The sequence below is a fragment of the Coenobita brevimanus genome, chromosome 106 (genome assembly GCF_032717465.1).
Source record: "Coenobita brevimanus isolate Jiangsu-jjx chromosome 106, ASM3271746v2, whole genome shotgun sequence".
NCBI classification, from domain to species: Eukaryota; Metazoa; Arthropoda; class Malacostraca; order Decapoda; family Coenobitidae; genus Coenobita; species Coenobita brevimanus.
Window position 1 is genome coordinate 12,594,960 of NC_137059.1, and position 15,194 is coordinate 12,610,153.

At 40.8% G+C, this 15,194-nt stretch overlaps 1 protein-coding gene across 1 annotated transcript in view; it reads left to right on the forward strand.

The window, feature by feature from the left end:
* LOC145416430 (uncharacterized) overlaps positions 1-15,194 on the forward strand; it is a 657,995-nt gene that overhangs the window by 210,347 nt on the left and 432,454 nt on the right. The window contains exons 5-6 of the mRNA XM_080285378.1: positions 6,517-6,635; positions 8,733-8,926. Coding sequence (XP_080141504.1) covers positions 6,517-6,635; positions 8,733-8,926 — 313 coding nt within the window. The remainder of the gene's footprint in view (positions 1-6,516; positions 6,636-8,732; positions 8,927-15,194) is intronic.

The window sequence follows — 15,194 nt, forward strand, 5'->3', positions numbered from 1 at the left end:
TTCCAACATCATAAACGCACGGCTGAGCTACAGATATTAGACTTTGCCACAGAAGACGTAAACTCCCCGTACAACCAAGAGTTTACGCTAGATGAACTGCTCCTTGCCCTTAAATCCTGTAAAGACACCAGCCCTGGACCAGACACCATCACGTACGGTATGATCCAGCATCTTAATCAGGACAACCTGATTAAGATGTTAGCACTGTACAATGAGATTTGGGCGTCTCGAACGTTCCCAAACTCATGGCACTTTGCGCACGTCATACCGATACCCAAAGAGGCTGGTCGTCTTATGAATCCCACTTCATTTCGTCCTATTGTGTTGACTTCTTGTCTATGTAAGGTCATGGAACGTATGGTTAACAATAGGCTTCTTTTTGTTTTAGAGTCGAAGAATTTGTTAAATGATCAACAATGTGGCTTCCGTAAATACAGAAGTTCACTAGATCATTTAATGAATTTGGAGCATTGTATTGCAGAGGCGTTTGCCAATAAAGAATTCATGATAGGGGTGTTCTTGGACATCCATAAAGCCTATGACATGACCTGGCGACACGGTATACTAATGAAGCTCTATGCTTATGGTTTAAGAGGAAATTTGCCTGTTTTTATTTCAAATTTCTTAAGGGACAGAACTTTCTCTGTCAAATTGCCCCGTAACGTAACATCGGATATATTTATCCAGGAAAACGGGGTGCCACAGGGAAGTGTGCTTAGTCCTACTTTATTTAGTATTATGATCAATGATATTCTGTCATCAGCTCCCATCCCGAGGAATCTTAAATACTCACTCTATGCTGACGATTGTGCAATATGGCACTCTTCCCGTAATGCACAATTTTCGGCTGGGCGGATTCAAGCAGCCCTTGACTCCAGATCCACCAATGGGCCTTGCAGTGGGGATTTAAGTTTTCCGTCCGTAAGTGTGCCGCTATAGTTTTCACTAATCGTAACGTACCTAATTTGTGCTTAACTTTGGATAATCAGGCGGTACCTTTTCAAAATTCTGTAAAATTTTTAGGAATACATTTTGATCGTAGAATGAATTTTAAACTTCACGTTAATACTTTGCTTGCTCGTTGTGATAAACCGTTAAATGTCCTCAAGTACCTAGCGGGTACTACCTGGGGTGCCGACAGAAAATCTTTATTAATGGTGTATAAGTCCCTTATTCGATCGAAGCTAGACTATGGCGCACAGGTGTATGGCTCGGCATCCGATGCCACGCTGAAAGGATTGGATGTGTTACAGAATAAATGTTTGCGAATGTGTCTTGGAGCTGTCCGGTGTACCCGTGTAGCTCGTATGGAAGTGGAGGAGAATGTGCCTCCCCTCCGTATTCGCCGTGACCACCTGGCCTTGTCCTATGGTGTAAGGACATTAAGAAAAAGTAATATCGGCAATGTGGCCTGTACCCCCCTGCGTCAATACCACCACCTTCTGCGGGGGGTGCGTCGGCCACTTGCCGCTCGCCTCCACTTACTGACTCAGGAGCTTGATGTGGACCCCAGTGACTGTGACAAGTTGGTGCTTAAAAATATAGCGCCTTGGGAGCCACCCGGCTTTACAGTCGATGTTACATGGCTCCCAGCACCAAAGGCCAAGGCACCGGAGGCGGAGGTCCACCACTTGTTTCGTAAGATCATTATTCGTCACTTGGGGTCCCATCAATTGTACACCGACGGCTCCAAGTCGAATGAATGTGTGGGTGCAAGTGTGTGGTCGACTGAATGTGCCCTCAGGTATCGGTTGCCGACTCATACATCTGTGTTTACTTCAGAACTTTTTGCTATTGACAAAGCCATAGACTATGCTCTCAATTCTAGACATGACTCATTTGTCATATTTTCAGATTCAAAATCAGCCCTTCAGGCAATTGCATCTTGCACTACGGACTCTCATGAGATCCAGGGCCGCATCGTTAATAAGTTGCATTCATGCAACAAGTCATTCACGCTGATCTGGGTGCCTGGTCATTGTCGTATCTACGGCAATGAGCAGGCTGACCTTTGCAAAGTCGGCTGTGGAGCTCGAGGAGACTTGGGACGTTCCTCGTGATCTACGGTCGAGTCTATCTCTCGGAAAGAAATCAATAAATCTTCTGTGGCAAGGTCAGTGGACCAGACTAAATATTCCAACTTGTAAGCCGTACCTGGGCGACTGGGACACTGCCAACCGTCCCAGTCGCCTAGAAGAAAAAGTGTTGGCACGGCTACGGCTGAATGCCACCGTTTTAACCCACATAAAACCTTATATGGAAAGACGCTTCCCACCGCACTGTGACATCTGTAATGCGGTGTTATCTATCAGTCATATCATCCTGCGCTGTCGGCGATTTATTCGTGAACGCGCTTCACTTATGAATTACTGCGGCGCAGTTGACGTCCCCTTCACCCTTTCCACCATCCTGGGTGATGGGAACATTGTTATGACTGATAAATTGATGGCTTTCTTGAGAGAGACCGGACTGATCAGAGTGATGTGACTCTTTTACTGTGTGGTTATGGTTTTTATGAACAGTAAATATGTATATATTGTAATATTAATTAGGGTTGACAGTTGACATATTTTAAATAGTTCCTCCTCCCACCGATCTATTTCTAATATAGATGTCCCCTACATTAAGCCAAATTTCTTGCCTGACAGTCACCAGCTGATGAGTGCAAGTGTGCAATATAGGAAGGTATTGGGCACTTGCAGTCGATGGTAGTCTGCTGGGCGAGGTTCTTCAATTTTTGTATAAATTATGTAAATACATTATATTATCTTGCTTAAGTTATTCTAATTAGGGACGACAGCTGACGTATATGGAAATGTTCCTGACTCGTCTGGTTCCCTTTCATATATTGATGGCCCCTATATTAGGTTGTGCCTCGACTGACAGTCATCAGGTGATGAGTGCAGGTATGTAATGTAGAAAAGCATTACATATCTGCAGTCGATGGTGTTCTCTTGGTCGAGGCTTTTTGAACATTAGTGTAGGTCTAGTTATTTGTCTCTTAGGATTTAGTATAGGTTAGCGATTTGTCTGTTAGGTGGTTAGTTTTAGGGTCTTTAGATTAGGTATTTTGTTTATAAGTAATATAAGGTTAAAAATATAAAAAATAAATAAAAATAATAAAAAATAAAACTACAAAAAAATAATAAAATAAAAATTATTATATATATATATGTACGTGTGCATGAAAGTGTGTATGTTCATATGCATGGATGTGTGTATGTATGTATGTATGTATATATATATGTTTGTATATATATGTATATATGTGTCAATATATATACATATATATATATTTGCCTTAATGACCAGAGGCTTCGTCCTCAATGGTCGATAGGCCAAAAAAAAAAAAAAAAAAAAAAAAAAAAAAGTAAAGTTATGCATTAAATTTTATGCTCTTTTTCTCTATAATGTTTTATTTATGTGATTGTTAATTATATAATTTTATATCAATTTATATGCTAAATAATTTAGTGTTATGTGGTGTAAGAAAACACTGGGGTATTATGAATGTCTCCGAGTGGTAACTGTTGCTCTTTCAAGAATATACTAGAGCTTCGGAGAAGTAGGAAAGGCTATTTAAGGAGGTGGAAGAGCCTAGGGGAGTCAGTTTCATTTTCAGTTTTTAGTTTCAGTGCAGTTCAGTTTCAGTTCAGTGTCAATGCGGCCTAGTAAAGATTCTATAGCTCAGGTACTTGTGAAAACGGTGAAGTGAAGTTGGCATGCATTAAGTGTAACTGGGGAAGAAAGACCACGAACTTGAGGAGCCAGTGTATATTTACCATGCCTGAGCCGATCTTGTTGTTGCACACCGAAAGGCTGACCATAGGAAGAACAACTCACAGGGTAATGCCCTTCCTATACTGAAGTACTGCTGTTGGAGCCTGTGGCAGTGTGGAACGGAGACATAACAATATTAACCCTGGCTAATTTCATGTAGGTAATAGCACCGGGTAACTCTTACAACTCAGGAACATCTTAACAAGCTGAATATAATTGTTTGGCGTTAGCTGGAATTAAAAAAAAAAAAGTATAACAAAATAAAAATGTGTCCTCTGGATAGCTGAAAGGATTGAGCACTTCACTGGTGTAGACACAAATATTTTACTCAGGTTTACTTCAAACGATTTGTCAATAAAAATCGTTGAAGTTAAGGAATGCATACTTTGTTATCCATGAAATTGCTCTCCATGAATTATTGTACTCATCATTTTTATAACCCCCTTTTTTTTTTTTTTTTTCATAGTTCTCTTAAAAATTACAACTGCGAAAACAAATGTGAAAAAAGTTAGATTCACTCTGAATGGTCTTGTTAATTAGTGATAGACAATGTGATTTTCGCCACGAATCTTCCACCATTGATATACTCAATCTCCTGACTCATATCATCCAACAATCAATTTTCCAACATATATCTAAAGCTTTCGACAATGTGGCACCATTCCCTACTATCCAAACTCCCTTGCTATGGACGAACGTCTTTTGTTCCTTTGCTGTCCTCATATCTCATCGACAGAAAAGTGATAGTAATAGTTGATAATGTATATATATTCCAATTTCCACTCTATATTAACACCGGCGAGCCAATCTCTCGCAACCCTATTCCTAGTTCACATCAATGATCTCTTATCGTCACCTACAATCCCATCCATTCATGTGCAGATGACTCAACACTTCACAGTTCATTCACACTCAACACCCATTCACAAAGTTTAATATCTCTAACAGCCATCTTACCTAACATCACTGAATAACCTTGTCTCATTTAATGCTGGTAAAACTAAATATGTACAATTTACTAATAGACACATATTGCCAGATTCTTATATTACCTTCAATGCTATTAATATTCCCATCTCCAAAAGTAATGAAATTCTCGGTGTTTCACTTAACAATGCCCTCAGCTGGACCTCTCATGTCAGACCACATGCTAAAACCGCCTCAAAGAAAGTTGGATTATTGTACAAAGTCTGTAACTTCTTCACTGACGAAATGGGAGAAATGGAGTTCCTTCGAGCTAAGCCCTGTATTGGACTATATAGCCCCGCTAGGGTTACAGGAGGGAGGTACCCCTCCCGGCATGGCAGCCCGGGCGAGGCTCGAACTTGCAGTCCCCCGATCACAAGTCCAGCGCGCTACCACTGTGCTACCGCGCCCCCCTTCTTCACTGACGAACAGTTAGCCATAATTTATAAGAGTCATGTGCACTCTCAGCTAGAATATTGCTCATCCTTGTGGAATGGATGTGGAGAAGTTGCAATAAAACAACTGGACAAAATTCAGAGCAAAGCTGTTGGAATTATCAGTAACCCTGCTATAACAAATAACCTACCTCCCCTACAAGTAAGAAGGAATGCTGCCTCCCGTGCATTATATTACAGATACTTTTATGGCAGATGCTCAGACGAAGTTACGTCCATTGTGCCACCTCTCCATGCCCTCCCTCATGCTACACGGGCATCTGGTAGCGCTCATGACTGGAATTTCACACAGCCATATTGCAGAACTTCTGCCTACCGGAAGTCTTTTATTCCTCGAACTGCATCTCTCTGGAACTCGCTTCCCCAGAGTTGTTTCCCCCTCAACTTCAACCTACTGCTGCTCTAGTCCAATTGTTACAGATTTTTTTTTTTTTTTTTTTTTTTTTATGAATGGAGGACGCCAGTAATCTGGTGTATAAATCATTTTTTAATCATTTGTTTTTCCATCCTCTGTTTTGTTACTTAAAAAAAAAAAAAAAATACAAGTTAGCCTAGAGCATGAGCTGCTTAAAGAGACTGATTACACTACTTCTTTCACTCCGAGGACATAAATAATTTTATTTTTATTCCGATAATTTGGTTCACTTCACGGGAGACTGAACTGGATGATGATGCATTCTTCATTAATCCCCTCCAGTATGAGGGTGTTCTAAAGAGTAAAATAATCTGGTCGCAAGAATAAAATTAGTTATACCATCGGACTGAAAGAATGATACTCCTGGCATCACACTCATTCAGAAACTCAAACAGGGTTTTACCTGATCTTCATTTGGTACATGCTGTTTAATTCATTTTACCATCCCTTCCATACTGAATGGAGGGAACATACATGATTCTAAATGGCACTGGAGACTTGGTGGTGGAGAGATGAGATCGAGAAGTTTGCAGGCAAAACCTGGTAGAGACTGGCTCAGTCAAGGAATTTATGGAGAAGGTTTTGGGGAGGCCTTTGTTCAGTAGTGGAATTGCAGTAACTGGATATATATATATATATATATATATATATATATATATATATATATATATATATATATTACAAAACAAGAAAAAATAAAGATGTAATGTGCAGAAATAAAGCATAGGAAGTGATGCCATGGTCATGGAGCCTTCAAAGGCGTGTCAGAGACAGCCTGTTTTCCTAGATATTTTTTCACACCCTTGAAAGTCTGATAAGAATTTATCACTAGGTAAAGAAGTATTGAATACATGTCTGTATCACACTAAATGCAGGATCCGTATTCCGTCCCTGTTTCAGTTACGCGTGGCTGAAGAATGGAGCGCCGTTCGACTGGCAGGCTGAGGGTGAGGGTCGTGTGGAAATGGTGGATGGTGAAGGCACTCTCAAGTTCCTCAACCCACGCTCAGAGGATGAAGGTAATTACTACCGTACTGTTAGTTTAATTCAGTCAAAAGCATTCCTTATTTTTTGAGCTGTCATTAGCAAAAGTTCGCCTACTATTCCATTATGTCTGCCTTACAACTTACACTGTGTCCGTCACTTTCCGTTTTGATGGATCACGTCAGTCATTTGTAGGGCGAGAAACATACCAAGCTTCTCGCAGCTTGATAGCTTAGCCAGTAGAAGAAAGTGAGAGGTAAAAGAAGTGAAATATTTTGGAAACTTTCTTCCATAACTGAATAATGTTTCATTTATAGTATAACTATCTATGAGGTCATCTACCCGTAAAGGTCGAAGATCTGGTTTCACTATTAAACTTAGTCAATTGCTGCTTGTGATTAAGGTTTGTTTTTGCGGGAAAACAAGGGACATTGGAAGGCTTTCTTGTCCCTCCTGCAAGAACTAAGCTTCGTTGCGGCAAAGAATTAAAGTTTGTGATTCCACAAACTATCCCCGATATCCTTCTCAGTAAAGTTAAGCTTTTTGTAGTTGATTGTTTTAGTCAGTTCAGGGCCACCGACAGTCATTACCAGGTCAGGAGCAAGGTTGTCAACAACAGGCCCTCCTCCCTCTGAAAACTGTGCTGAACATATTATACCCGAGCTCTGCCTCACGGCTAGACTGCTGCTCAATCACTGTGTCACGGCACATTGGTGAACAGCCAAAAGAATCCTGGTTTGCCATAGCACCTTCCCGTCTATAAAACAACAATAATAACTACAAGGAAATTATAGTATATTATGAAAAAAATGAGAAATACTATTTAGTATGCATTTATGGAAATCCAAATCTGATTGATAGGTTTATAAGAGGTTAAAACAAAAGAAGATGGAGGGTCAGAGGTTCATTATAGCCCTCTGACCTTTCAGTACGATAATTATAAGAAAAACTTGTACTTTAATACACAACTCTGTATTGTAAATGTTATGCATAGCCTTGTTTTAACTATTCCTACTTCCTTGTATATATTTTCTTCAGAGATCAAATGTGTTATTATAGAGGGAACTATGCTATGTTATATTTTTCTCCCTCTTAACACTGAGTTGGAGAGTGTGGGCTCCCCTTAGACCTAGAGACGCTAAAGACTGAGTTTCTACTCGGACCCGGGCCCCAGGATTATCCCCAGCTGCCTCCCTCTCCTCTTCCCTGTGTCAGCTTACCTGAGACTCTTCATACTGGACGAATTAGATGTTACTTTCATTACTCCCTTCCGTATACAAAGTCTTTCCTAATCTGAATAAAAGGTAACAGGAATAAAATAGAGAAAAATATCCGAGACTAGTTTGCTGTAGTCCAGAACTTTTAGGGTGAGGTGACCAGCCTACGTCCCTGCTGGCATAACTTTTACCATTTCGCCACGTCATTAGGATGACATTGTATTTATTCTAGTTGCTGCCAGACTGCTGTATTCAGCATGAGAGCGTCTGAATAATAAAAGGATCAGTGAAATTTGTATCTAATCCCTCTGGTTTGAAGAACCTAATCAGCTGAATATAGTCGTTTAGAGACACCAAGAGTTAAAAAAAAAAAAAAAAAAAAAAAGTAACTGGCTGAAGAGGTTGCTGAAGACAGTCCAGCTGTGGTCCGGGAATTCAGATTCTGGCACATCACTTGTGTAACATGATAGGAATTGTGATCTTAACTCTTTTGCTGTGTTCAATGCACTTGATGCATTTAGGTAGTTTGATTAGGCTAACAGCAAGAGAATTTATTCTGAAAAACTTCCTGTCAGTCAAAAGCTTAAAAAACCGCTCCAGACGAATATGTTGAACGGACGCGTCAGATAAGTCAAAGGCTTTAGAATTTTTGCAGAGCAATCCATTTTCTGCACTTGGTACTGCACACCTCGGCTGAGAGAAATCCCAGCAGTCAGAGGGCTGCATGACTGCTATAATGATGAAAAATACTTCTTTGTTGACTGTAAAGATAAAAGATGTTCCTTGAAATTTTTTTTGTGACAGCAACACACACACACACACACACACACACACACACACACACACACACACACACACAATTTTACCCTTGATGGTACCATAAAAAACCAATAAAACTGTCTCTTGTACCCTCAGGAATGTACCAGTGCATAACATCAAACGAGGTAGGATCTGCATATAGCGAAGTTGCGGACGTTAGACGTGCCGTGATGGGTAACTTCCCTAAGTCTGATCCCCGCGTGGTGACCGCCTCCCTGGGTCACCCTCTCAGCCTCCCCTGCGACCCCCCTCACGGATACCCAAGCCCGTCCCTTCACTGGGTCCTGCAGGTCAGTCATGGTGCCTGGTGTGAAGGTGGTGGGGCAAAAGGCTGGACAAATTTAGAGTGCATTATTTGTCATAATCATCATCGTTCATGAGCCATCACCAGATATTCATCCCTTAGAAACTATCCTTCTCAGGGAGACACGAGTGCATATAGCTAGACTAAGATGTGGCAGTCACCCGTTCCTCTTTCAGTACTAACACAAATGCAACTCGCAAACAATTCACTATGCCCACACTGCGCTTTCCTTCCACCCACCCCCTCTTACACACTCACATCACAACATACTCACCTCATGAAACCTGTCATAACAACACAAACATTCCTTAACATATCCTCAACCAAAGGTTTCTGGAAGCGATTGGGTGAAGTTGCCAGGCTGGTGCATTTCACTAGGTTCACTTCCATTTGAGCCTCGGGTTGCAACTACAGCAACAATCTTTATCATCCTGACCTGGCTTCCTATCATAGGATTGGATGAGGTAAATAAAGACTTGATGGGAGGCCAAGAGAGACCACGTATTTAGCTCTGCTATATGGATATGATGTTCCTTAAAAGATAAACATAAAAGCTTACCAGGCATTGAACCTGAGTATTAACAGCGCCACGTCAGCCTTTCCCCAGCCCAAAATTTTCTGTGATGAGAAGAAACTTACTGCTATGTGATAAGTTCTTCCCTAGCAGATCCTGTCCTTGATCCCTGCCTGGTATGCCCACCTCCCACATACTGCCAGTTTCCATTCTCAGAGTATGATGACTGTTGTCTCTGTCCCAGTCCTAGAGAGTATCAGTCATGCGTTCTGCAGATGGAAACAAAGGATGATAGAGTTAGTAGACTTGTGAAGGTGCGGCAAGCAGTAAACCTGCCCAAACCCGCTGTATTTGTAATATTCTGAGGAGTGCCATAAACTGTCTACAGGTGCTCGTTGTGGATGTAGACTGATCCAAGGGTATCAACGTTACAATGGCTGCGTATAACCCTTATTTGCAGGAGATGGAAGAGTTCACATCTGGTCATCTACACCCAGAACACTCAAAACAAAGCCTCCATCCCACCAGCAGGAATACATTGAAGACAACGACTTTTCTTTTTTGTTATTTGACCTACTCCTCACATGACCCTCTAAACCTTCACTCTTGATTTCTGCCTTCCTCGCTTCCTTCACCGTATGCTACACCTTCATGTCCGCTCTCACTAATATATATATATATATATATATATCCTACTTTTGTGAGGAGTAGACTGTAACACCAGTCGAACAGGGCAGTACTCCCGAGGTTGATGGCAAGCTGGTGATAGGGAGAGCTGGAGCTCCCGTTTCACCAGCCCTCAGGACTTGATCCTGACCATCTCCCTTTTCTGAACATTTTCAGTGCATTCATTTACACAGAGAGTAGGCCAGCATGCTCTCATAATACCTCTACCTTCAACTGTCTACACCACACTACATGCGCATAACATATCACACCTTCTATTCATATCTATAGTAATGGCCGCTGCAATCTTACAATCAAATGAGGTGGTACCTCGGATTGCCACCACCGGCAGGGTAGGGCTGGAGGCACAGGGTCCTCCCGGTCGCCATCAAGCGACTGTGCCGGCAGCGACTGTTGCTATTTCCGGGAATGCTCGTTGGCGAAGAGGTGACGGTGCGGCCTTATTCTTTACCAACATCCGCGGCCTATCCACAAATTTAAACTCAGTTCATTTTTTCCTTCAGTCCATATCCCCTTTAGCCCTTTTCCTCACAGAACCACAAATCTCACCCTCTACCGATATATCTCCATTTTGTTTTCCCGGTTACCATCTCCTTACAAACTTTCGAAACAAGGGCGGCACCTGTTGTTATATCAAATCCCAATATGCAGTTGATACTATTTTAAACTTCACTTCATCCAGTTTTGATTACTCATTATATAAATTAAATTGCCAAAACATTACCAAATATATCTGTGTAGTTTATCGTTCCCCCAATGCTTCTTCGGAACCCAGTGTATTTGATTCCATATCCACTCAGTTGAGTAACCTTGACCTTGCCCTTGGCAATGAAATTACCATTTTGGGTGATTTTAACATACGCAATGTTGAATGGTTATTGCATTCTGCCCGGACTGACGAGGCTGGTCTAGAAGGCGAGCTGTTTGCGGAATCGTTTAATCTCACCCAGTTGGTAAAGCAACCAACCAGAATACCTGATAATCCTGACCATAATGCCCATCTCTTGGATTTATTCTTGACAAATAATCCAGATCAATACAGGATAGAGGTACTGTCACCACTTGGATCCTCTGACCACAATCTCATCAAAGCCTCATTAGTTAACCCTCCTACACCTCCCCATTCCGAACCTGTCAGGGTGACCCGATGGCACTTTGACAGGGCAGACTGGGATGGATTTAGAAATTATCTTGCTGATGTTCCATGGCAGTCTTTCTTCTCTAGTGATCCCAATTCTACCCAGTCCCACATTTGTGACTTAATACTAGCTGGTATGGATTTATTCATACCAAGTCAACAATTCACTAAAAGATCAAACTCTCCAAAATGGTTTGATGGCAATTGTGCCAGAGCAACAGCCCAAAAGTCATCAGCATATAACTTACTTAAAATCAAAAACACCTGAATCACTCTCCCAATTTAAAATTGCTAGAAATCATGCAAAAGCTGTATTAAATCTATCTAAATCAAACTTTCTTCAAAAGCAAGCATCAAAACTACTTAACAACCCTAATGACAATAGAATATTCTGGTCAACTCTTAATTCTTTCAATAATAACTTTAACAAGTCATCTTCCATTCCCCCACTAAAATCTTCAGATGGCAATATTACAAGTGACCCACGTGGGAAAGCAGATATCTTTGCTAGTACCTTTGCAAGAAACTCTACCATAGATGATACCAGCCAGAATGTCTCAGTACTGGAACTTGATTCTCCCGAAATTGCCCCACTTAAAATACAGACAAGATTTGCAAAATCCATCCTAGACAATTTACCTACCAACAAAGCTCCAGGTCCAGATGGAATTCCGCCAATTGTTTTGAAAAAGTGTTCCCCTGAACTTGCCTCTGTCCTAGCTAAATTATTCAGACTATGCATACGTACTTCTTTATTCCCAAATTCATGGAAAGAAGCCAATATCCACCCAGTTCCGAAGAAAGGAAATTCGTCTGCCCCCTCCAATTACAGACCAATAGCTATCACATCTTCTCTTGGTAAGGTATTTGAAACTTTAATTAATAAGCATATTGTTAAACATCTTGAATCCAACAACTTAATTAATGATAGACAATACGGTTTTCGCCACGAAAGATCCACCATTGACATACTCAATCTCCTAACTCATACCATCCATCAATCAATTGATCTACATGGAGAAACTCATGCAGTAGCTCTTGATATCTCTAAAGCTTTCGACAGAGTATGGCACCATTCCCTGCTGTCCAAACTCCCTTGCTATGGACTAACGTCTTTTGTTCCTTTGATTTCTTCTTATCTTAGTGACAGGAAAATAAGAGTAAAAGTAGATGATGTATATTCGAATTTCCACTCAATTAACGCCGGCGTGCCGCAGGGATCAGTTCTGGCGCCAACCCTATTTCTGGTTCATATTAATGATCTCTTATCTGTCACTCACAATCCCATTCACTCATATGCAGATGACTCAACACTACATAGTTCATTCACACTCAGACATCCATTTACAAAGTCTAATATCTCTACTTCTCAACACAGTACAGCCATCTCCATAAATCAAGATCTATCTGCAATCAGTGAATGGGGACAAAACAACCTTGTCTCTTTTAATGCTAGTAAAACTAAATATATACAGTTTACTAATAGACAGATATTGCCAGATTCGTACATTATCTTCAGTGCTACTAAAATTCCCATCTCCAAAAGTATTGAAATTCTTGGTGTCTCACTTAACAGTGCCCTCAGCTGGACCTCTCATGTCAGATCACTTGCTAAAACCGCCTCAAAGAAACTTGGATTATTGTACAGAGTCCGTAACTTCTTCGCCAATGAGCAGTTAGCTATAATTTATAAGAGTCATGTGCGCTCTCAGCTTGAATATTGCTCACCCTTGTGGAATGGTTGTGGAGAGGTTGCATTAAGACAACTAGACAAAATTCAGAATAAAGCTGTTAGAATCATTAACAACCCTGCCATTACATATAAACTACCTCCCCTGCAAGTAAGAAGGAATGTTGCCTCCCTTGCATTATTTTACAGATATTTTTTTGGCAAATGCTCAGACGAAGTTGCGTCCATGGTGCCACCTCTCCATGCCTTCCCTCGTGCTACACGGGCATCTGGTAGCGCTCATGACTGGAATGTCACTCAACCATATTGCAGAACTTCTGCCTATCAGAATTCTTTCATTCCCCGAACTGCATCTCTCTGGAACTCGCTTCCCCAGAGTTGTTTTCCTCCAAATTTCAACCTACAACTGTTCAAGTCTAACTGTTACAGATATTTTGTGAACAGAGGACACCAGTAATCTGGTGTATGGATAATTTTTTTTTCTCCATTTGTTTTTCCTTCCTCCGTTCTGTTATTAAAAAAAAAAAAAAAAAAAAGGTAGCCGGCGTGATATATATATATATATATTCTACTTTAGCGTCAGGTAGCCGGCGTGATATATATATATATATATATATATATATATTCTACTTTAGCGTCAGGTAGCCGGCGTGATATATATATATATATATATATATATATATATATATATATATATATATATATATAAAGTGTTTCTTTCCATTCCTTAAGATTTAACCCCCTCACATCCACGAAAGGTCACATGACTGACACATTTCCATCAGCTAGAAACAGTCATCGCCGTTTTAAGAAAACTCTCAGCATAATGGCAGTATAGCTTGGTAGGCAGGTGAAATCGTGCCAGAGATGAAAATTACTGTTTAATGTTACTGTTTAGTAGAGTATATAGATCTTTATGTAAGAGTGTTGTGGCTTTGTCAAGTTTCATAGGAGTGGCAGAGGTTTAGGGTCCTGTATTAGGATCCTCACCAGTTTGCAAAATAAAAAGAGTTATCATGACCTGAAGAGTTATCATGGATCATTTTGGCTTTCTTAATAATCACTGCGATTGGACTGAAGTGTTCGGTAGCTGTATGAGTGAAGACCAATGCATTTACAATAGTCTTAAGAACAACATATTAAGTAGTAGTAGTAGTAGTTGTAGTAGTAGTAGTAGTAGTTGTTGTTGTTGTTATTATTGTAGCCCCAAGTTCATCTGAAATGTGAAACCAGCGGACTGCTGTGTAGTGTAAGTCTCTACCAGACAATGGAATTTGGGACTTGTAGGCCTATAAATGTATCATCAGGAACCCAGGCTGTTAAAAAGCTTCCTCGACGACTGGCTACTTTACTGGAGGAGGGTCGTCCTAAACCCTGGGAGTCAATTAGATCTCTGCCTCACCTAATTTTGTTGGGAGAGAAGTGAGCAGTCGTTTACCCAGTGCCATCATGTTACGCTGGGTTAAGGACTTATCGACTTTGTACACATAAAACAGCTTTCTCAGTGTTCTCTTCCTTTGTCTACAAATTTGCAGTAGGAAACTGTAAGCGCTAGTCAGCGCATTCAAGCACGTGCCTAGATCATCAAAACAGCACCACACACCCGTTCCCTTACTGTGAATATATACAGCAAGCTGAAGTTGTTTCTCTCTGCAACTCACCGTCCTCCTTTCGAAGGAAAGGGAGGCAGTTCAGGGACTTTTGTATAACCAGGCAATGGAACTGGTATGCGGTGCACCACAGGAAAGCGTCTCTCTCCAACAGCATGTAATCGGGAAAATATAATAACGGCTCTTGGTTCTTTTGTTGACACTAGGGACCGTCATTTCTAAACACTCCTGAGCTTAAGCTGTGTTTAATATTGCTTTTATATGCCCTGTTTTTCGCTCATACGGTACCTGAGCTGAAGCTGTTAATATTGCTTGTATATACCTTTTATTCGCCCATACAGCTTCCGAACACTTTACTGTAAGATTATGGCGAATATTAAAGTTACAAGATAAGAAAATAAAATGATCTGTAATATTAGTTAACTGTTACGAATTAAACTATAATTTTCCAGTAAATTGGTTAAGATAGTCACCGGTAAACATATTTGTGATGGCTTTACTTCCATGGAGACTTATTCAGAAAGGTTAAGAGCTTTCACAAATGCATCCTCTGAGAGCCAGCAGGGTTTTAATCAAGTGTGGGAGTGCAATCTGACCTTCCCAGCCCCTCCGTCT